Source organism: Mesoplodon densirostris, chromosome 1, assembly GCF_025265405.1.
Source record: "Mesoplodon densirostris isolate mMesDen1 chromosome 1, mMesDen1 primary haplotype, whole genome shotgun sequence".
Lineage (NCBI taxonomy): Eukaryota > Metazoa > Chordata > Mammalia > Artiodactyla > Ziphiidae > Mesoplodon > Mesoplodon densirostris.
Genome location: NC_082661.1, coordinates 42793012 through 42815026, shown reverse-complemented (window position 1 = coordinate 42815026; position 22015 = coordinate 42793012). Strand labels below are relative to the sequence as shown.

The 22015-nt window shown below is 32.7% G+C and overlaps 1 protein-coding gene across 17 annotated transcripts in view; it reads left to right on the top strand.

The window, feature by feature from the left end:
- PCDH15 (protocadherin related 15) overlaps positions 1–18713 on the top strand; it is a 729696-nt gene extending 710983 nt beyond the window's left edge. For 9 of the 17 annotated variants that reach the window (XM_060117802.1, XM_060117737.1, XM_060117669.1 and 6 more), the window contains one exon: positions 1069–2488. In XM_060117802.1, the coding sequence (XP_059973785.1) occupies positions 1069–2488 (1420 nt within the window). Of the gene's footprint in view, positions 1–1068; positions 2489–4254; positions 4321–6918; positions 6938–8596; positions 8636–13738; positions 13810–14665; positions 14775–15779; positions 16638–18161 lie in introns of those variants that run through there. The other 8 variants (XM_060118371.1, XM_060118337.1, XM_060118263.1 and 5 more) reach the window with 5 other exon arrangements.
- Positions 18714–22015: the final 3302 nt, after the last annotated feature.

Sequence of the window (22015 nt, the reverse complement as noted above, 5' to 3'; positions counted from 1 at the left end):
TTCTCTTCCAGTTTGTATTTTTGCCAAATGCCACAATAACAACTTTGGCTTTATATATCATTTTATTGTCTCACCTCTCATCCTAATTTTTATTAGGATGTGGCTTTGTGTCAATGTGGCTTTTAATTTTTTTTCAAAAAATTTCCCTTTTATTTCATTTGTACTATGTTGGTAAATATTAAATAACGAAAATAAATCTGTTACTCTGAGCTTGAGAGCAAAGTCTAATGACAAACTATTTAAAACCACAAGTCCCCAGTCTTTCTGGGGAAAGGGTCCCAATGCTTTCATTAGAGACACTTATTTGTGCCCTTTGACTTATCCAATTTTATCTATGACGCACAGCCACTATGACTCAGTAACCATGTCTGAGCAAATCTTTCAGCGATATCAAAACTATGCTATATTAGTATATCTTTTCATTAAAGTGAGTCTTGACTGAAATTTGATCCATATCATGTTCAAAAGAAACACCAGAAGCCCCTCTTCTTATTTGTAATATTTATAGTGTTTTTAAACTATTAAGCATAAAATTGAGGGGCTCTTTCTGTATCCTCTTGCAAGCTTTATGTCAAATAGGAGAGTACTTTTAGCTCCAGGACAGAATTATTAAAATGAGAGATAATGGACAGGTATGAATCAGATACAGCTAAGGATCCTTTCCTCAAAACAGTCAGTTCTGAGCATCCTTAAACAAGGCAAAGGGTATGAAACCACTAGCCAACATGCTGGTCTGCAATTTGGAGAACTGTGATTTATACACGAGAGAACTATAATGTGTGGTCATGGACGCTTCACATGGAAACTAAAAAAAGAAAAAAAAATCAGTGTGCAGATTGACACATTTTTTAAAAAATGAAAATTTCCCATGCTGCTCACAGCTCTCTAGCTTTTCCTGCCCTGCCTTTTTGAGAACAGAAACATCAAAGTAATGGCTTGCTTCAGTAGATTAGTGTTATTTGGCCTTTTATATTTTGAAATAGTAATGAGAACCATAAAAACATCTTTCTCATAAAAGCTGTGTCACAACCTGTTTCCTTACATTTCATTATCTTCTTTTCTTTCAAGTCTTTTCCTTCTCTACCATTTCCAACAAAGCAGGGAAAATAAATCAGTCTCAGAAGACAGGAAACATCAGCACTTTTCTTCCAATACTGTTGAGGCTCACAAGCAGACTCATGTAGATGGATCTGTTAAGAACCGCTGGCCCGAGTCTGCAAGAGAATTCACACTGATGTCTGATGATGACGACTTATATACCCACAATACCATTTACAAGGAATATACAGATCAAAGACCAACAAATTCAGACTTTTTACTAAGAACAAATTTTGTAGAATCATTTTTACCCAAAACGCAAGCCAAGAATGAGTTTCTGAGGGGCCCAAGAGAAAAGATTCAGAGGATGTGGAATCGGCCAATCTGCTTACCTAGGAGACCAATGTGGGAACTTTCCAATAGGGCAGAAACCATAGCTCTAAAGCAAAGGCAAAGCAACAGGCAGGAAGCTGAAAATGAAAGTACTGGAACCAATCCAAACAAAAGAGGTAACAATAGTCCCTTGCTTACAGCTGAAGACACAAATGTAACAGAAAAAGAGGAAATAAGGCAAAGTGAATCACTGATTATACAAGGAACAGAACAGTTGCAATCTCTGTCTTCAGACTCTTCACTTTCCTCTCCTTGGTCTCACCCCTCATTCTCCACTTTGCCAACCGTTTCAAGACCTGTGGAACTCAAATCAGAACCTAATGTTGTTTCTCCTGCTGACTGTTCCTTGGCACTTTCTCCGTCAACGACTTGCATTTTAAATTCTGCACTCCTTAGCAGAGAGACACCCACTTGTATGATGACTTTTGAAGCCAAAAGGGACATTTTCGAAAACCTTCCCCATCCACTAAAAATCTCTCCTCCTCCTCCTGTGCCTCTTATCCTTGCTCCTTTTGCTCTTTCTAGTCTTCCTCCTTCCCCTCCTTGTAATCCTCCTCTTCATCCTCCTCCTCCACTTCTTCCACTATCTGTTCCCCCTCCTCCTCCCTCTACTTCTCCTCCACCTCCACTTTCCTCTCTTCCTCCACAATCTCCTCCTCTTCCTTCTTCACTGCCTCCTTCGACTTCAGCTCCATCCACGAAGTGTGTGTTTACACCAGCTATTAAACACACTGTCAGTGTGACACCAGCCAAGGAAATGAAGTCCACTGTGATACAGCTGTCAACATCAACAACAGTGTGTAATGCAAATCCTCAAAGGGAACCAAAAGGCATCCTCAAGCATATAAAAAACTTAGCAGAACTTGAAAAGTCAGTAGCTAACATGTACCGTCAAATAGAAAACAATAGTCCACCAGCACACCTCTTAAAACTTCAAATGAGTTGCCCTTCAGAGACAACAAATATGGAAATGACATCTGAACAAAACCAGGAGAATTTGCACAATATTGTTGAGGGAATTGAAAAACAAACTCACAGTCAGTCTACTTCACTGTAATGTTGCTTTTCTGATTTTAAATGGACAACTCTTTTGTTGATCATAAGCTTCAAGTGGAGGCAAATTTGAACGTTAAAGAAGATTCCATTCTTTTACTTGAAACTCAATGCAATGCTGGTTTTTCCTCATTTTTAATTTAAAAGATTATTAATCTCACCATTACTAACTCATATTATAGATTTACCTTAATTTTCTTAACTACGAAGTAGTATTATTTGTCTACATTTATTTAAAAAGTAAGTAATTTCAATCTATTTTTCAATGGGCATATATGGGCATGAAAGTTAGATATCCAGCTTAAACCAATGGCTTGTTTATCATGTTAAGTTTTACATTTACTTTTTAATCATAGTTTTATATGAGTGTTCCAGGAAAACAGCAGACTGTTACAAGTAAGCTAAAAAATGATATCATATGTTCTGTTATTGCCTTGAAGCCTATGTATTTGGTAAGAAGAAATACTACCAAAGTAAAATGTTATGTATCTAGAAATGTAGGAGATGACAGACATTATCATATTCCAAAATAAATCTCAGGTGCTATAAGATGTAGACATCTGTTTTCTTATAAGAACACCCTTTACTCTGGCTTGCTTTTATCTTCCTAGTATGCTTAAACATTTGATAAATCTTTTACTTTTTTCAATGGCTGTCTTATTATATTTATTTCTCATTGTGCTTTCTCTTCCCTTTATAATGGAAATAAATCTTGAGTTGCTGACTTCTGTAAGACATTTCATTGTTCCCACAAATGTTTAAAGTGCTCTTTAGTTTTGCTTGTTCACATTATTATATCATCTCCTTAATTATAATTTTGTCATAAGATTCTCCTTCAAAAATAATATTTATCTCCAGTTTAATAAATAAATTCTCATCCGTTTCAGCAAAAGGTTAAGTAAATGCCTACAAAGTTTTATCTAGTGTGAGTTTAGTTATTATTTCATTGTTGAAAATTATATTTCCATTAAGTTTATCAATAGTATAAAATGTGCTTATGTATTAAAATTTAGAAAAATGCATTATCATTTTTACTCCTTGTTACTTTTAATTGCTATGGATAAATCATCCAAATTTAGCCTATAGCATGTAAATGAAATATAAAAATTTCAAATAGAAATCAAGCAGAATATATCTGGTGAACTGTCACCAGTTTTATATATGTCTTTCCTCTTTGGTTTAGGCAAAGAAAATTTAAAAATTATACTCTAGGTAGAAATTTCGGTAGTTGTAGTTGTTCTTACATCTTAGAGCTAAACTTGTTAAATTCTTAAAGGCATCAGCTAAGTACCATCTTTCTGTCCTAATGAAAGCTACACTGGACCATCCAGTAATTACTTTGTTTTTTCCATCTCACACATGGAATAAATTTTATTTACTGGAAATCCCCACTTTGAATACAAGTGTAATTGTTTATTATACTCTTCAGCTTTAATATTTTGGAAGATATAAGTCTACACAGAGAAAAACACAATTCCAAAATATAGGGAAAGTCTTGCTTGATAATTGCCCTTGTAAGTATATTAATATAGATTCAGAGCCCTACAATGAATGCATCATTTCATTGGTTTTGTTTGACTCATATTATGTGACATTTCTTCAAGAATTTGATCTGGCATCCCCAATTAACAGTATCAAATAAAAAATGCAAAGTTAATTATTTTCATTAGTTCCTCTACTTCAGATTCTTTTCATCCAAATCAAGAGTAATTTTTTTTTCCTGGGGTTCTTGAACATGATTTTTTTCTCTCTTTCACTGAAAAACTTCAGTTGGAGTTTTTGTTGGCAGCTGGTCATATGCATGAGAACTTGTGCTATTTGGCGGACTCTGACAAGGTATTATTGACAACTGTGTAAGCCTTTAATGTGCAAGTGTGCATGTGTGTGTGTGTGTGTGTGTGTGTGTTTATGCTATTTTGTATCAACCTCTTGGAATTGTGAAAGAAATTTCTTGATAATTCCTTAGAATTCTTTGATAATGAAATCTCTAAATAATTACCAAAGAAATATAAGAAATCCAAATAACAATTTTATGTAGGTATGTTTAGCCTTATTAAATTGTTACTTTGTCCTTTTTTATAACATTTTTATAATTTAAAAATTTTATTAGTATCTTTTTTTGACTGGGAACTGTTTTTTTTCTTTTTTTAAAAAATATCTTTATTGGAGTATAATTGCTTTACAATGGTGTGTTAGTTTCTGCTTTATAACAAAGTGAATCAACTATACGTATACATATATCCACATACCCCTCCCTCTTGCATCTTACACTTTTCAAATGAAACATCCATTGCCATGTTTTATATTTAATCTAGTCTTTTACTGACACATTATACTTAGAGATTCCCTTCATCATAAAAGTCAATTGGAACATCTTCTACATGAGACCTAAAAATATTCTTTTGAGTATACAAGCCAAAATATTATCTCTCTCCACAGCTCCTAAGCCCCCATAACCTGACAACCAACCTCTAAAAAAAGAATGCCTTTTTTTCATTCTGCATTTATTATGATCCAATTAGTGCACAAGAAATTATTAGATACCTTATTAAAAGACATAAACAGGTTACCATACATTATCCTTATTGTTAAAAGTAAACAGTAATAATACAAATGGTGTAAAATGAAAAATTAATACACATTGGATATAAACTACATTACAAGACGTATCAATATCATATGAATGGTTTTATAAGGATCAATAGGAATTCATGTTAATTGAAAGCAGACAGATAACTACTCATATTGATTCTGTTGTTTACCTTTTCTGAGTTACTTTTTGCCTTTGAGCTAAGACAAACAATACAAATAACCAAATAAAAAGCAACAAAAAGGTTCAAAAAGTATAGTTCAACAAAAAGTATAGTTCATCTATTGATATTTTAGTTCCTACATTATGGAAAATATTGCTAATGATAAGAAGCAATTTAAATATCCTAGAAAATAAAATATAGGTTTTATTGGATATTTTATATTACATATGTGACTCAGTAGTCATTATTAAAACCTAGGTATGAGCTCTCAACTCTACATATCTCTAAAAGATGCAAACTGAGTAAAAGCTGAAAATGTATAAACTTCTAAATGCTTTAGGATTATCATTCCCCTATTGGCAGAACCATATAAGCACCCTGCAACACCCCCAGTGGATGCCTGAAACCTCGGATAGTACCAAACCCTATATATACTTTTCTATCCTATACTAATGGGTGGGTAGTGTATACAGCATGGATATACTGGAAAAAGGGCCTACTCATATCCTGGGAGGGACAGAGAAGGATGGTGTGAGGTTTCATAATGCTACTCAGATTTGAGTGCAATTTAAAACTTACAAATTTTTTATTTCCAGAACTTTCCACTTAATGTTTTTGGACCATGGTTGACTACAGGTAGCAGATAGAGATAACACAGATAAGGGAGGACTATTGTAATAAATTGCTGATAGCAATATATGCGTGTAAGCATAATATTACCATTATTTCCAGCCATTTCAATCAATAATGCCTTAACCACTTAAGATGCATTCAAATAAGCAGACTTATTTTTTAAAGTCCTTGAAATATTTTAAATAAATTTTCAACAGATCATTTTGCTGAAATTTAGAAAGTCTTCATAATAAATCTTCATTGCAGTTGTTTGTTAATTTCATATAGCATAGTCAAAAGCACCAGTTTTATACTTTAGGTCAAGTGTTTAATGAATAATAAATGAAAAATCTTCATAATTAATGACATTCAACATTGAAAAGATTCCATGCTTTTTTTCCTCTCAAGTACAGTCAACTGTTTCACTTACTTGTCCATTTAACTTTATAAATCTTTAGGTAATATTGAATGTTTGGCTATTATATCTCTAAAAACTTTTTTACTTCATGTTTAATAATGTAATTGACCTTTAAAGGCTAGTCAATATTTTGCATTTATTATTTTTAGAATAAATGGATACAAACAAAAAAATCTTACAAACATTTGGAAGAATATGTTCTAGTCATGGAGATACTTTTTTTTTGTCCTGTACCAATATGTTTTTCATGTATGAAGCATATCTTTTCCCCAAAATGAGTATCTTACATGTATCAAGACTTGTTTAGGACAGACATGATGTAGAATATTTTTAATACAACTGATCATAACAGAGTCAAAATATGTCAAAGTATGTTATTATACACCATTGAGATAATATAGATTGTGAATGGTTTGGTGTTCATATGGAATGAGGGTCTGACGTGATAATTATTTTTAATAATGCAGGCATGAAACCTTGATTCTCCTGTCTTGATACTGACACAAAATATATTTCTCACTGAGACAACATTTTAGAAAAATTTACCTTCTCAGTTTTTCTCTGATTTTCTTAAGTTACCCTTATCTATAATTCTATTTAATCTGAAAATCCAAGATGTTTAATACTGATTTCTTCATTTCTGCCTTGCAGGAGAGGTTATACATCAGAGGTAAGGGCTTTATGGTGTTATGTTACATTATAAGCTTATTAGGACAATATTTATGTTATAGGCAGGACTGATTTACATTCTTTCAAAATGAGGGTATTTTCATTTAACAAAACATAAGTATGCTTTGCTACTTATTTTCTTGTATATTTGTTGCTTCTTTGTTTTGGGGTTTTAAGTCTATTATTCAATGGGTGAATAAAGATCAACTGCCTACCTTTTCAAAGATAAATTTATTTTTTCCTGAATTATTATCTCTCAATATTGTGACATTCCCCCAAATTTATTTTTCTAAGGCTATAAATCTAATCTAGAAACTGTTTCTAATTTAGATACTTTTTTTTTTTTGATCAGTCCAAGGCTCATTCCTACCATGTTTGAGCTTGAGCTTTTGAAGAGTTAAAAACAAGTCAGACTATTAGAAAGCTGTGGCTTTTCTTTGTGTTAATATGACTCTCAGTCTACAGAGAAGATACTGGGCATTCTGGCCAATGGTATTTGGTGAATAATACTGTAAGTGGTGTTATCAGTGAATCACTGAGAAGTTAGTATGGTTTGGCATACAGCTCTTCAGTTAAGAGAATGAAATAAGCATATGACCTAATTGGCTAACAGTTTAGAATTCATACGTCTTAGGTTTTTTGGAAATCAAAATGAATGCATTTAAGAAAAACTGATTTTCAGGAATAATTATAACAGCTAACAGATTGAATCAGAGTACCTCTAACTTCAACTTCCTACCCCTTTAAGTTAATACCTTAACTGCACTAACTCATTAACATCTGTATCATGGGAAATCTATCCCTTCAGTTAAATAGTTGTTCTATTGGCCATTTCAAACAGTTGGTTCATTGGAAGGATTATCTCCCTGAACTTCTCTGCCTGCTTTCCCAATGCTTACTTTAAGATTTATGTTGTATAACTATTCCCCTCAAGAGTTGAGAAGCCAAAATTTGAATTGTGTATCTTGTTTTCATCTGGTTAAAGTATAAATTATCATGAAACAGATCAATAGAGACTGTGTTTTTTGAAAAATATGGGTGAAATGGGGGGCTGTGGGAAATGATCTATCCAAAAACTGAGGAAAGACAATTTCTTTAATCACAAAAGAATTTCTGAAAACGTGCTTAATGCTTGAGTTCAAGCAATCCACATTTTAGTAAAAAGAAAACTGGGGAGCATGTCTTAAATATAATGATGAATATATTACAACCATATCATTATTTTGTGTGCCCTACCCTTCTTCCTGATGAACCTGATTATATATAATATGACCAGGGAGAAAAAAAGAGGGGCAATTTAAAACAAGGTTGAATTTTCTAAAAAGAATTGTGTGATACTTAAAGTGCTTCAGAACCATAAATGACTCTTTGTACTATGAAGCTTAAACCAAAAAATTATTTATAGATTTTTATTTATTAAGGTTATTAGCTTTGATGTTAAAACAATGATGAAATTAAAGCACATTAATTAATTATGTTCTAACATTAATAGTCAAAATAGTATTTAATGCTGTGAGTAGCTATCACATGAATAGTAAATCATATCCCAAGGTAACCAGTTTTAAGCTGTGGCCCTTTTTTCCTCTCTTTTCAATGATAATCTACTTTTTCCACCTGAATTATTTTCTAAACCTTTTTCTATTTTACTTTCCTTTGGCAGCAACAACAACTGCTGAGGCCTTCTCTCCTTAAACCAGAGGTATCAATTTTCTTTTTCTTTTCAACCTTCACTGAGTCTTGACAATACTTTATGTGACTTTGAGGCCCATCTAACATGTGGGCAGAGTGGGTGGCTGCCAGTATGGCATAATTTTACAAGGAAGAGAAGAGGTGGTTTTAAATTAAAACAAATAAGCAAATAAATAAGCAAGCAAATCACCTCTCTGCTGTTTTCTGGTGACTGAAATTCCAAATTTTTAGCTTCATTCTCTGGGAATTAGATAAATAAGACCTTTGTTCCTATTAAAAACAAGCAATCATTAAATGAAGCGAGTCATGAACCTGATCTGTCAGTTATCTTAGTGAATCTAGATTCATCAGAACTGTTCTTGAGATCAGATTTAGGTTAGGCAAAGTCTGAAGAAAGAACGCTGACATCTGTGCTGAAATAACAAAGGTAGAAATTGGGTTGTGATAAACAGACTTTGATCATTGAAATGGGATTCAAAATACTGCCTTTGGGCACATGTCTATTTTAAGATGCCTATGACATTTTCTTCTGCAAGAAGAAAAAAGATATTTGGAGTTATATAATAAATGCATATCATTTTTATTTATTTATTTATTATTCGTATATACTTCCTAAATAAAAAACATATATATTAAAGTTAATTTTAAATATCTCCTTACTTTGGCAAATTTAGTATTTTCTAAGCTCCACTTAAAAAATTTATTCCTTTATTCCTATTTCTCAGCAACAGAATCTTAACGTTGCTAAAGACAGGCATTTTATGGTTAGAATTTACTCCCCCAAATCATCGAGAGTTTGAGTGACAGGAATATTCAACTTTTATACATTTTATCAAAAATGTCCATGGAGACTTCTCCATAAACTGTTGAATCTGGTAACTCAGAGTTAAAATCCAAATGCCAGTTACTGGATGCAAGGCCTTAGTCAAGCTATGTATCTTCCTAAGCATCAAGTTCATCTTTTATAGAATGTTGGCAGTAATAATTTAATATATAAGCTCCTAGCTCAGCAACTGGAACATAGTGGGAAGAAATTTAGTAAATTGTAGTTATTTTTCTTGTTTTGTTTGCATCAGTATAAATTTTTATACTTTGGTCAATAAGATACTAGGTTAATTCTATGTGTGTGTGGTCAGCTAAAATGAATTTTTAAAACAACATTAAGCATTTGATCTGCCCATAAAAGCACCTTTTAGTAAGCTACTTAGCATGATTTTCTGAACTCTAGGATTTACCTGCTAAGTGGATGGCAACAAGGACTGTGTGGAACAGCAAAAAAGGCCAATATTACACTCTTTTTTCGGGTTGACTTAAGGAGCTTAGTGATCACCAAGTCCTTCCTCCATTTTCTTTTTTTCTGGGTGGTATAAGTATCCAAGAGCAACCCTTCAGAGTATTCCCTTCTACTAGCTCCTATCTCTCCCTACAGACTATAGAGTGACAGATTAAATCTATGATTGAGTTTCCTGGGCTCTTTCCCAGTTGCTCTATCCTTCTATTGTATTTTTTAAAGTCATTTGATGCCAGATATATATGGTAGCTAGCAAGAGCTGAGTTTCATTTACTGTTCAGAGAAAAAGAAAAAGTACGTGTCTGTAAAGAAAATTGATTCTTTTCAAATCTGAAACCCACTCAGTTGCAATATGTTAAATATTTTTCATTATTGCTAAAAGTTATTAGAATTCAACTTCAAAACCTTTGTTTTTTTAAAAATTGTTGTAAGAACACATAACTTGAGATCTTTCTTCTTAAATTTTTAAGTTCACAATACAGTATTGTTAGCTATAAGCAGAATGCTGCACAGCAATCTCTAAACATTTTCATCTTGCTTTTGAAACTTTAGACCTGTTACATAGCAACTCCACATTTCCCCCTCTCCCCATCACCTGGCAACCATCATTTTACTTTCTGCTTCTCTGAGATTGACTATTTTAGATACCACATGTAACTGAAGTCATGCAGCATTTGCCCTTCTGTGACGGGCTTATTTCACTTAGCACAGTGTTCTCAAGGTTCACCCATGTGGTAGCATATGGCAAGAGTTCCTTCTTTTTTTTGATGGCTGAATAATACCACATTTTCTTTATACATTCTTCCATTCATGGACATTTAGGTTTCAACTTCAAAATCATTTGGCAGTCTTTGTCCAGTCTCCCTATGTATTAGATAAAACATGCATTGGTCAAGTAGTTAAGTATTACTTCTGAGACCTATTTGCTTCATTTAAACCAGTATAATTACACTGGGTTTTGGATGCCTCAAAAGTCTAAGCCTACCAATAAGAAACGTGTATTTTTTAAAGTATTTAATTTGAATAAGTCAAATTTAGACTTTAACTTTGTCCCAATTTCTTATTGGTCTGAATCAGCTTCCTACAATAAACCTTTTCCTACAATAAACATTTTTATTGGGAATAAAACTGCAGACATAAAATCATATAGTGCAGCAAAATGAATTTTTACAGCGTGCTCATGCCCTACTAGCTCTCCAGAAGCCCCTCCATGTTAACACTCAGATATTATTTCTCCTTTCCCTAACCACTCACCTAGCTTCTTTTTTCCCAGGATAAATATTTAATACATATATTTAATTTCAGCTTTATCGAGGTATAAGTGACAAATTAAATTGTAAGATATTTCAAGTGTCCATTGTGGTGATTTAACGTATGTATACACTGTGAAAAGACTAACACATCCTTCCTCGCATATTTATTTTTTTTAATTTTTATTTTTTTGGTGAGAATATTTAAGTTGTACCCTTTTAGCAAATTTCAGTCATACAGTACAGTGTTACCAACTGTAGTCACCATGTTTTATATTAGACGCTCAGACCTTGTTCATCTTATAGCTGAAAATTTGGACACTTTCACTAACCTCTCCCTATTTCCTCTACTCAGCAATCACTTTTCTACTCTGTTTCTATGAGTTTGGCTTTTAATTTGTTTTTTTATTTTCAGATTCCACATATAAGTAATACCATACAGTATTTGTATCTCTCTGTCTGGCTTGTCTCACTTAGCATAATGCCCTCAAGGTTCATTTCATGTTGTCATCACAAATGGCATGAGTTCCTTCTAAATATAGCCATTTACTTCTCAGTAGCAGCAATATTGTATCCAATGAGGTTTTTCCAAAGTGTGACTTACTGCTAATTGAAAACTTTGTACTTGGCTTCTAACAGCCAGATTGGTTTGTCTGTTTTTGAAGTTTATATAAATAGAATAATATAGAATCATGTTTCATTTTGTACCTGACTTCCTTTGCTCATCATTCTGTTGGGGAGATTCATCTCTGCTGTATGATGTAGTAGTGTGCTTATCTCATGGACTTTTGAATCAGTTCCAGTTTTGGGCTGTTACAAATGATGCATTTTGGTGAACAATTTTACATATATATGTTGGGCACATAGACTGAACTAAATTGAATTTCTGTGAAAAGAGATGCATATATTTGACTTTGGTATTATTCACAAACATTTCCCAAATGGTTTTGCTAATTTATAATCCCTCCAGAAGTATATGAGAGCTCCATTTCCTGACACAACATGGTATTGCTGGTCTATTTATCTATCTATCTATCTATATATCTATATCTATCTATATCTATCTATCTATCTATATATATATTTTACTTTTAGTTAATCTTGTGGGTAAACTGAATCCTTTTTAACATCAAAACTGGATTCCTTTGCAATTAATTCACAAAGTATTTGTAACTGCAAATTCATCAGAGAGTACATTTAGTAGAGGAATTGCAAACTTATAAAAATCTAGGGAAGTGATGTAAATGAACAGAGTTTATCAATGTAAAAAAAGGAGCATATGGGGCATCCTATTGTGACTGGGGGTGTAGATGTAAAATAGTCTGGTTGAGAATACAGTAGTAACCAGGAGAAAACATGATTGCTTTAAGGAGTAGTACCACCAACTAAATTCATGATATGTAAAAATATGAGCCCAGTGTTGCCATCTTTTTATTTTTTGAAAGAAATCAAAACTCGGATCTTTAATAGCATTTTCTGATTAGCATTTGGGCAACTAATCACTTTTTTAAAATGATATTTGCCAAACAAAGCACAAGTGAAGGCTATTGTCCATTTCCATCATGCAGGCTGTGAATTTCCACACTTTTAAAAAATGATATATTAGTGTCCACAGAGGACTTTTTTTCCTGACTCATACTATACCTGGATCAACAAAATTAGTTCTTATGAATAGTAGATATCTTAGAAATAAGTATCCACTGGTTTTCCTATGTATACCTATACGTTTTCCTTCTTCCCTTTTCTTCATTGCAAATTAATTTGGTTAAACCTTGGCAGCTCAACTTATTTAAACGTTAAAATAGAGTTAAAGAGGGAAATACAGTGAAATTGAATTTAATAGTTATTTAAAGCTAGTTCTATATGTATGTCTCAGGAAAAATATCTTTCCATAAGTGTAGAGTGACAAAAATCAATATTGTCTGGAACTTGGAACTGGAAACCTTGAAAGGGCCTACTGTCTGACAAATTTCTTTAAAAAAAATTAAATTCAGAATTAGCAGTATGTTTTAAATGTAAATATCCTTGGGATATATCGCATATTAGCACATTTTTTATTAATGTATAAATGATTATTTTCAGATCCTTTCATAAGAATAGCATTTGATGAATGGGAGAGCTCTAGATACTAGAAAATTGTTATCAGGATGATGAAACAGTGCTGAAGATGTTATAATTTTCTTCAAGGCTAAAGTCTATTAGTAATGTGTTAAATAGATTGAAATATTAACTCTCTATTGATAGTTTTAAAATTTATCTAAGAACAAATGATATGCTTGATATGCTTATCTGTTATCTTTAACAGGTTTACCATTAGACAAAATTTACTTTCCCCCTCCTCAGTCCTAATAGCATAACTTAATTTTGTGTAAAAGAGTTACAAATATATATATACATAAAAATTATATATATATATATATATATATTTGAATATGTTTAACTAACATTTGTAATTAAAGTTATTTTGACAGCAGTGTTTTGAGTCATCGAATACTAGGTCTGGAAATCTGACATTGAGCTGAAATGTGATAAGAATTTATTTTCAAATGTGATTTCTCTTTTTGAATAATAGGAGTTATCCATGGAGTCTGGAATTGATCCTGGCCAGGAATATGGACAAGATTATTACAGTTATGAGCATGGGTACATCTTCAGATTTTTTATCCAGTATCTTAATATTTTTATAAATAATAAGGCGTTATTAAATGATTATTATTACTAGCATTTTTATGAGTGTCATTTCATCAGTTTCATTTTTGAAAATGAGTTATGTATCTAGTTTAGCTTTAATCAAGTTTAACCATATTTCTATGTTGAATTCTGTTTTTATGTTTATATTGATATTGGCTACAACTTGAAAAATGCAATAAAATTATTCAAATTATTTAAATGAGAAATAGAAGTCAAACATATTTGCTCAATTCCTGAATTCACCATTTCTTTCATATGAGATAATTAACATTTTATCTAACCAATCAGCCTCAAGATTTGCCCAAGAGAAATGAAGAAGAAAACATACTTTAGAATCCGGTAATAAGCATTTTGAAAGTCAGTTCTACACACATAAGTTAACTGCTTTTTAAACATACAGCAGAGGAAAATAAAGACCATTACAGATCACATTTGAAGCAGATTTTTACTATAAACTTAGAGAATTTATGTTTTGAATAAGCTATCATACTTTCAGAAAGAACCAATTTGGTGCCCTAAATTCTTCAGTTAGTCAAGGAAAAATATTCCTTTCTCTTTAGTCTCTCCTAAAACTTAAACCTGAAATAACTCTTTTTCTTGTTATTCCAGGGTACAATTATGGCAAAAGTCATTGGTCATCAGGTTGTAGTTCTTTCTCTATGATTTTGTAACTAGTTTACAAGGAGCCCAACAGGTGCTGTATAAATATCTGTTGATTGAATGATGAAGAAAAAGAAGAAAACAGAGATCAATCATGGTTATACAGATCAAATGAAGAACTGCTTAAAGTTGTAAGTTTCTGTTACAGGTATGAAATGCCTCAATATGGAAGTCGCCGTCGTTTGTTACCACCAACTGGACAAGAGGAATATGGTGAGGTGGTTGGCGAAGCTGAGGAGGAATATGAGGAGGAAGAGGTAATTACTGTAATTTTTTATGGAATATTAATATTTCAAGAATAATATTTTTAGCCCTATTTGAATAGCAGGCTACAAAACATTTCAAAATTTCAGAAATCCTATTCATTTAGTAGTTGATTTCCATAGAACAATTTAATAATGCTAACCATTCCATTGCCTTGTCTATAGAAAGAAATTATTTTTATATAAGTTTATTTATTTCTATAAAACATTAAACACTTGGAATAAAGCCACAATAAAATTTATATTTTATAAAATCCTAAATGTTATTCCATAAAGATATTATAATCAAATATGTTAAAAAGTATTTTGCAAAACAAAATGCTTCCACATTGTCTAGCAAACCTAAAAATCATGAAAAAATGCAATATCAATCTTTTAATTATAAGAGAAAATTAAACCACCAGTATTCTTAATGGAATTACATCATTTAAGTTTAAATTACCATAAATCATCTATATCAAATTCTTATACTTTGCCTGAAATATTTATTTGGAATACTTATCCAAAAATTTTAAAGAAAAAAGTTTTAATGTCACTGTAGTTTTACCCTGTTCAAAATTTTAAAAATAGATTTTACATTAGCTATTCAGAAAGCTATCATAATTTCCTGATTGCTTAAAATTTTGTTTAAGCAAATACATAAAACTATTAATCAAAGTCTAGGGATGGGAGAGGGAAGAGGTAATGATTAATTTCTTTCTTTCTCCTTTGATCTAAGGTGCAAAATAAATTTTGAATAAGAAAAAATGAGAAAGCATTAAATTTTGGTATTATAAGGTATAAGCTAAAATAAAATAATTTACATTTCCTTGAACACCTTCTGCCTATATGCAGTGGGGATAAACAGTAGGGAATTGTGTGATTGTTCTATGAAACCAGTTTTATAACTTGCATGAAGCTGTCAGTCTGCAGATTCACTCTTGCTTAACTTGTGTGAGACACGGTCACATAATAATCATTCCCCAGCTGACACTTCAATTGCATTTTCGTGATTTTCAGGAAAAGGAAAAGAAAGTTAAAAAACCAAAAGTTGAAATTAGAGAGCCTAGTGAGGAGGAAGAAGTAGTTGTCACTATTGAAAAGCCACCAGCAGCTGAGCCAACATATACGACGTGGAAAAGAGCCAGGATATTCCCCATGATTTTTAAGAAAGTTAGAGGACTAGCTGATAGAAGAGGCATCATTGACCTTGAGGATGAAGAGTGGCAGAGACGCCTTGAGGCAGAAGATAAAGATTATTTGAAACTAACACTGGACCAAGAGGAAGCTACAGAAAGCACAGTAGAGTCGGAGGAGGAATCCTCAAGCGACTATACTGAATACAGTGAAGAGGAATCCGAGTTCAGTGAGTCTGAGACGACAGAAGAGTCTGAGACAGAGACACCCTCTGAGGAGGAAGAAAGTTCTACCCCTGAATCAGAAGAATCGGAATCCACGGAGTCAGAAGGAGAAAAGGCAAGGAAGAACATTTTTCTTGCAAGAAGAAGGCCCATTGCTGAAGAGGTCAAGGAAGTCAAAGATAGAAAAGAGGAGCTACCTGAAGAGCCAGAAGAACGGAACGTGGAAGAAGAGGAGGAACACACAGCAGAAGAACAGGAAAGTGAGCTGGCCCCTGTGGAAGAGCCCACAGACCTCGAATCTCAAGACATCACTGAGGAGGGCAGTGCAGAATCAGCTTCAGTGGAAGGAGGTGTGGAAAGTGAGGAGGAGTCAGAATCGGGTAGCAGTAGCAGTAGTAGTGAAAGTCAGTCTGGAGGTCCTTGGGGCTTTCAGGTGCCAGAGTATGACCCAAGCAAGCGGGCAAACCAAAAGAAGTCTCCAGGAGCAAGCTCAGAAGGTTACAACACAGCACTTTAAAAGAGATCACAGTAGGTGAAAGTTTTGCAGTGATGAGTTCTCTTGTGTGCAGTGCCTTCTGTGTGTTCTCTGAAATGACACTTGAAGGGGAGGAAATTGATCATGATTCTTATCTGACTTAAGATTTAGAAGCATGCCAGAGAAGTGAATATATATGCTATCCAAAAATATTTGTATATCAGAATATATTAGGGTAAATCTGACTGATCTTTCCTATATTAGTAATTCAGAAGACATGCAATCAGTAACTCAGTATTTAATATTTCATAGTGTGATTTCTGTTAATGCAGTGTGGCATTATGTATTGCCAGTGATGCTCTGACTACTGGAATGGACTATATGAATATATATATATATATATATATATATATATATATATATATATATTTTATATATATAGTGGTTTTGGATCATCTTAAATCCTTAGGACAATCTGTAACAAATGAGATATCTACAAGACTCCTTTTGCATATATGTACATTTCAAATGGCAAACATATTATCAAAAATATCATGAATATGTTCAATTAGGTTTATAGCTGGCAGTTTCAACTATTAGAAGTTAAATGATACAAATTTTAAAAAATAAAAGTTATTACCATTTCCCTTCTGTTGTGGATAGGAATTAAAGTGGATTTAGAAAAAAATTGAATTGTAACAGTTATAAATTTTTTTTCTGGGTAACATAATAATTTTGAAATATGTATCTGGAAATCCAAAATCATGGCTTACTTAGTGCAACATGTTGGTACTTCATATATCCCAAAAATGGCAATACTATTTTAAGAATAACCAAGTAGTTTTTCACCTCTGCACCTTGTTATTTCTAATGTGGATTGGTAAAAGAAAAATAAATTTGTGAAAATTTCCATTGTGTTCCAGTTGCTTACTAAAGGAAAATTTACAATCATTAGTTTTCTGTTTTGTGTATTACAAAATAAATTGTGCAGGATGGGAAGATATTTTCTTTTAAGTTAACATATATTTAAATGGATGATCCAGAAAACCAGGACGCTTCACGTGAATAAATGCATTAAATTATACAAAAAGTTTGGCTAATAATGGAGGATTAATTAAGAATTACAATATTGTGGGTTTAAAAATATCTTTAAAATATTGGGAATGGAAGTATTAGCATGAACAGAATATACTAATAATGCTGGGTTTTCCTTTCAATTTAACTTTCCTGAAAAGTATAGCAACTGTCAAAGAATGGATCAGACTCTTAAATATAACCAATATACTTTTTTTTCACAGTCTAGCAGTAATTTGATCTAAAATAATACAAGTACTTCCTGAAATGTCTACTTTCCAATCTAGCAACTTTTTTCAGAAGTTATTAAGCTCTCAAACCAATGAAGAATTTGTGGAAGAGAAACTGATGTTAAAAAAAAAGGTTCTTCCCTCTACCTCTTGAGTTGTTACTTTTGATAGCTTTCTGTCAAAGGTTTTGAATTTTGCAGACATTGTAATCTTTACCCTTTTAATTCCTTTGATAATGATTCATGCTTTTTTATTTTGACAGTGGGCAAGAAAAAGAATGATAAAGTTAGTTGTTGATCGAGAGTATGAAAGTAGCTCAGCTGGAGAAGACAGTGCTCCTGAATGTCAGAGAAACCGTCTTCACAATCCCAGTATCCACAGTAATATCAATGGCAATATATACATTGCACAGAATGGCTCTGTGGTGAGAACCCGCCGTGCCTGCCTCACCGATAACTTAAAAGTTACTTCCCCTGTTCAACTGGGGAGGCACTTTAAGAAACTAGACAAGTTGGCAGTGACACATGAGGAGAATGTCCCCTTGAACACATTATCAAAGGGGCCATTTTCTACTGAGAAAATGAACACAAGACCAACTCTGGTTACATTTGCCCCTTACCACGTGGGGACTGACAGTACAACAGTGAAGCCTTTGGGGAACAGGCTGAAAAGCACAGTTGAACAGGAATCCATGGTTGACGGTAAGAACATCAAGGACGTTCTGGACTTCCATAGTGACCACACGCAGTCAGATGACGAGGAGCTTTGGATGGGTCCCTGGAACAACCTCCATATACCAATGACAAAACTGTGACTGATTTTTTTAAAGTTATTTTAATTTTTACTTCAGTTTTTAATAAACTGCCCTTTTTATTGTCACTGAGAAAACAACATATGGGATTTATATCATGCACACAAGATAAAACTTTGAACAGTAGGCTTTAAAGTTTAAAAAGAGATTTACACTCACATTTGTATCAACAAATTGTTCTTCCCAAATATCTTTTTGGACAGACTCTCAATTCACCATATAACATCATTTAAACATTTAGCTGCTTTTTGGGGCCTTGAAATGTTTTTCATTTTAATAAAGAAGAAATAATTTACTAAATAATCATTTGTATTTTGTTGATTAACATAGATTACTTTTCATCTCTAGCTTCACGGAACTTGTTATGGTGCATGTAATTTTACTTTTCATAAAAAATGGGAAAAATTTATATTAGAGGATTTTACAGGTAACAGTTTTATACAGTTGCTGTCTATACCATCCTGATTTTTTTAAATGAAAGGTTGAATTACAAAGAGTGATAGTTAATGTGGGGATCTTCTGTAAATTATGTAGAATCATGGGCCTATTTTCCTTATTGTCCAATAGAAAGTTTTTCAAATTTTTCGTATGTATATGTTGACCTATTAAACAATACTTGGAGTCATATCTCTTTTATAAATATCATTTACAATTTTCCCTGGTGTGCGCCCCACACTCTGTAAACACTCTAACCATACCAATCATAATAGGCAATTTAGTGTAGCCATTTGAAGTTAAATAATTATTTGGAGCATCAGAGCAAAAGCTTCCTGAGGCAAGAAAGGGTCAAATAGGCAGTAATGCATCTAAAGCCACAATTTCAGTATGGAAGGTATAGTAAGATCAGAGAAGTCTCACATTAATGCCACTGAACATGAATATTTTATTAACTCAGTATAAAGGAATTTGACAGGGTCAAGAATTTATATAATATGTGAAATGCCAATAAAGGCTGCAAATTCATAGCTTCAAACATATAGTATTTCACTTTTCCCAGCTCCAGTTTATTCATAAAATATTTTAATGCACATAATATTTATGTGCATAAAATGCAGACCAGAAAATGATCGCCTGGGTCCATTTTTTTTATCAAAGAACACAGTCTTGATTTTTCACCATTGAACAAAGCACAGTGTTTCACCATTAACAGAAATGAAAACAAAATATCCTTTCAGAAAAAAATCCCCCAAACTTGCCTTGTGTGTTGCATTCTCTCCAGATATAAAAAGGATGAAGCAATATAATTTAAGAGAATTCCGAATTTTATTATGGCTTAGTATTTTATAGATGTAGCTCACCTCAAATTTTGCACAGTATTGACCAAGTTCAGATTTCAATAAAATTCTCTCATGCATGCTTATTATATGGTTGAAAGATTGAATAATGTGTTACTATTTCCCTCCTACATGGTTCATATTTTAAAACTTGTATATTATAATGCTATTTCCTTATTTCCAAAGTGAACAAATTGTATGTAACTTAACTTACATGAGTAGTATGTTTTAATTTCAAATTTCAAAAAGTATTTGAGATCGAATACAGTAACATCTCATTTATCTGACATTATTGGAAATTAATGCATTCTACACTCTTGCCAGAAAAACTATCAGCATTAACTGGGAGCTTATTAGAAATATAGAATCTTGCCCACACCCCCAGGTCTGCTTAACAAGAATCCATGTTCCCACAAGATCCCAAGGTGGTTTCTATGCATATTACCTTTTGATAAGTAATTACCATTAATACCATTGAACTCCAGGGCTTACTCCTTACACCAAAGCAATTATTTTTAGTTTAAAATATTTTGGATAGAAGTTATATTAAGCATATTGTGTTTTCCTACGTGCTCAATCAAATTACTAAATATAAGTTAATCATTTCCTGATGTCCCAGGGTCATCTCAATTAGCATCCTGGTATTCTTTCTGCATATAGATTATGTTTTCTTTTTTTTTTTCTTTCTCCAATTTCAGGTTGTGATATTTCACTAATTTTGTCACTGTGCCTCTCTCTAAAATTCATCTTCCAGTTTACTTTGAATCTTCGGGTGAGAAAGTTTGTGTCTTTCTTTGTTTTGCTTGTTATTGAAAAATCATTAAAACCTAAGATAGGGATAAGGTATGTGGATTCAAGCAAAAGTCTTGTGATTCTAAGAAGCTTTTCAGGGTCACTATTGGAATCTGAGCACTGTTCTTGAAATCTGAAAGTTGGCAGAAGACTAACACCCTGATATATGAGATGTCGCTGTATTTTAATGTTCAGTTTTTACAAGGAAATATGCAAAATATTTCCAGCTACTTAGCAGACATATTTCAGCCATTTCAAGTTGACCATTTCAGTAAAAACAATCATGAAGTTAATATGTCCCTAAGTTAGTGGACATACCTAAAGATAAGCAAGATTTACACAGAGTAGCCAAATCAAATATTTGCTCAGTATATTTTGAGGTAAAGTATATATTGCAGCAAAAGCATTACCAACTAACAGCATAAATCTGGACTGATTGAATAGTAACTTTGATAGGACTTTATTCTATAAACCTCTGACTCAGGATTAAAATTGTGGAATCCAGGGGAGACATTCAAGTATGTTTAAGTTTAAGAATACTTCATGTAAATGACGTTTCTATGTAAATGTTTATAAAGAAAGTGGTGGTTATTTTTCCTAGATGGGTATAGCAATTTTTTGTGGTGGTTCTTAATCAGCACCAGCTTTCAATCAGTCAGAAGAAACAGCAGATCTTGTCTGGTTAAGATGAGAACAGACTGATATGACTATAATATTGCTAAACCTGTTGATTTTAAGAGAAGGCCTTGTTGGCATGAAGGGCAAGGCAAGGAAAATGAAAAAATAGATTCGAGGTGGCAGAGGACATTTGTGACTCAACAATCATGAAATCACAGAGGCTAATCTCTCTCTCTCAACTTCTCTTTTTCATTAGGTACAAACTGTGAGAGTTGTCATAGAATGATAACTGTAGGCTGGCCAGAAGCATCTTTTTAAATCCAGAAAAAAAAAGTTTGCCCTGAATTTTGTATGTGATATGGCATTCATGTTATTAAACCACGTTGTTAACAGGAATGTTGAAACATGTTATTTATGCTAAATGGTTCTTCCAAATGGGATATGGTAGCTACTATTAAAATATTGTTAATTATATTTATGTATCATAGCGCCAGAAAAAACTGAATATTGATTCTTGAGGGAAGACATTTTCTTTCTTTTACTTCATGAGCCTTACTCTTGCTCTGCTTCACTTTCTGCCCTTTCTGCCATGAGTGGGGCTTATATACTACTTAAATTAAT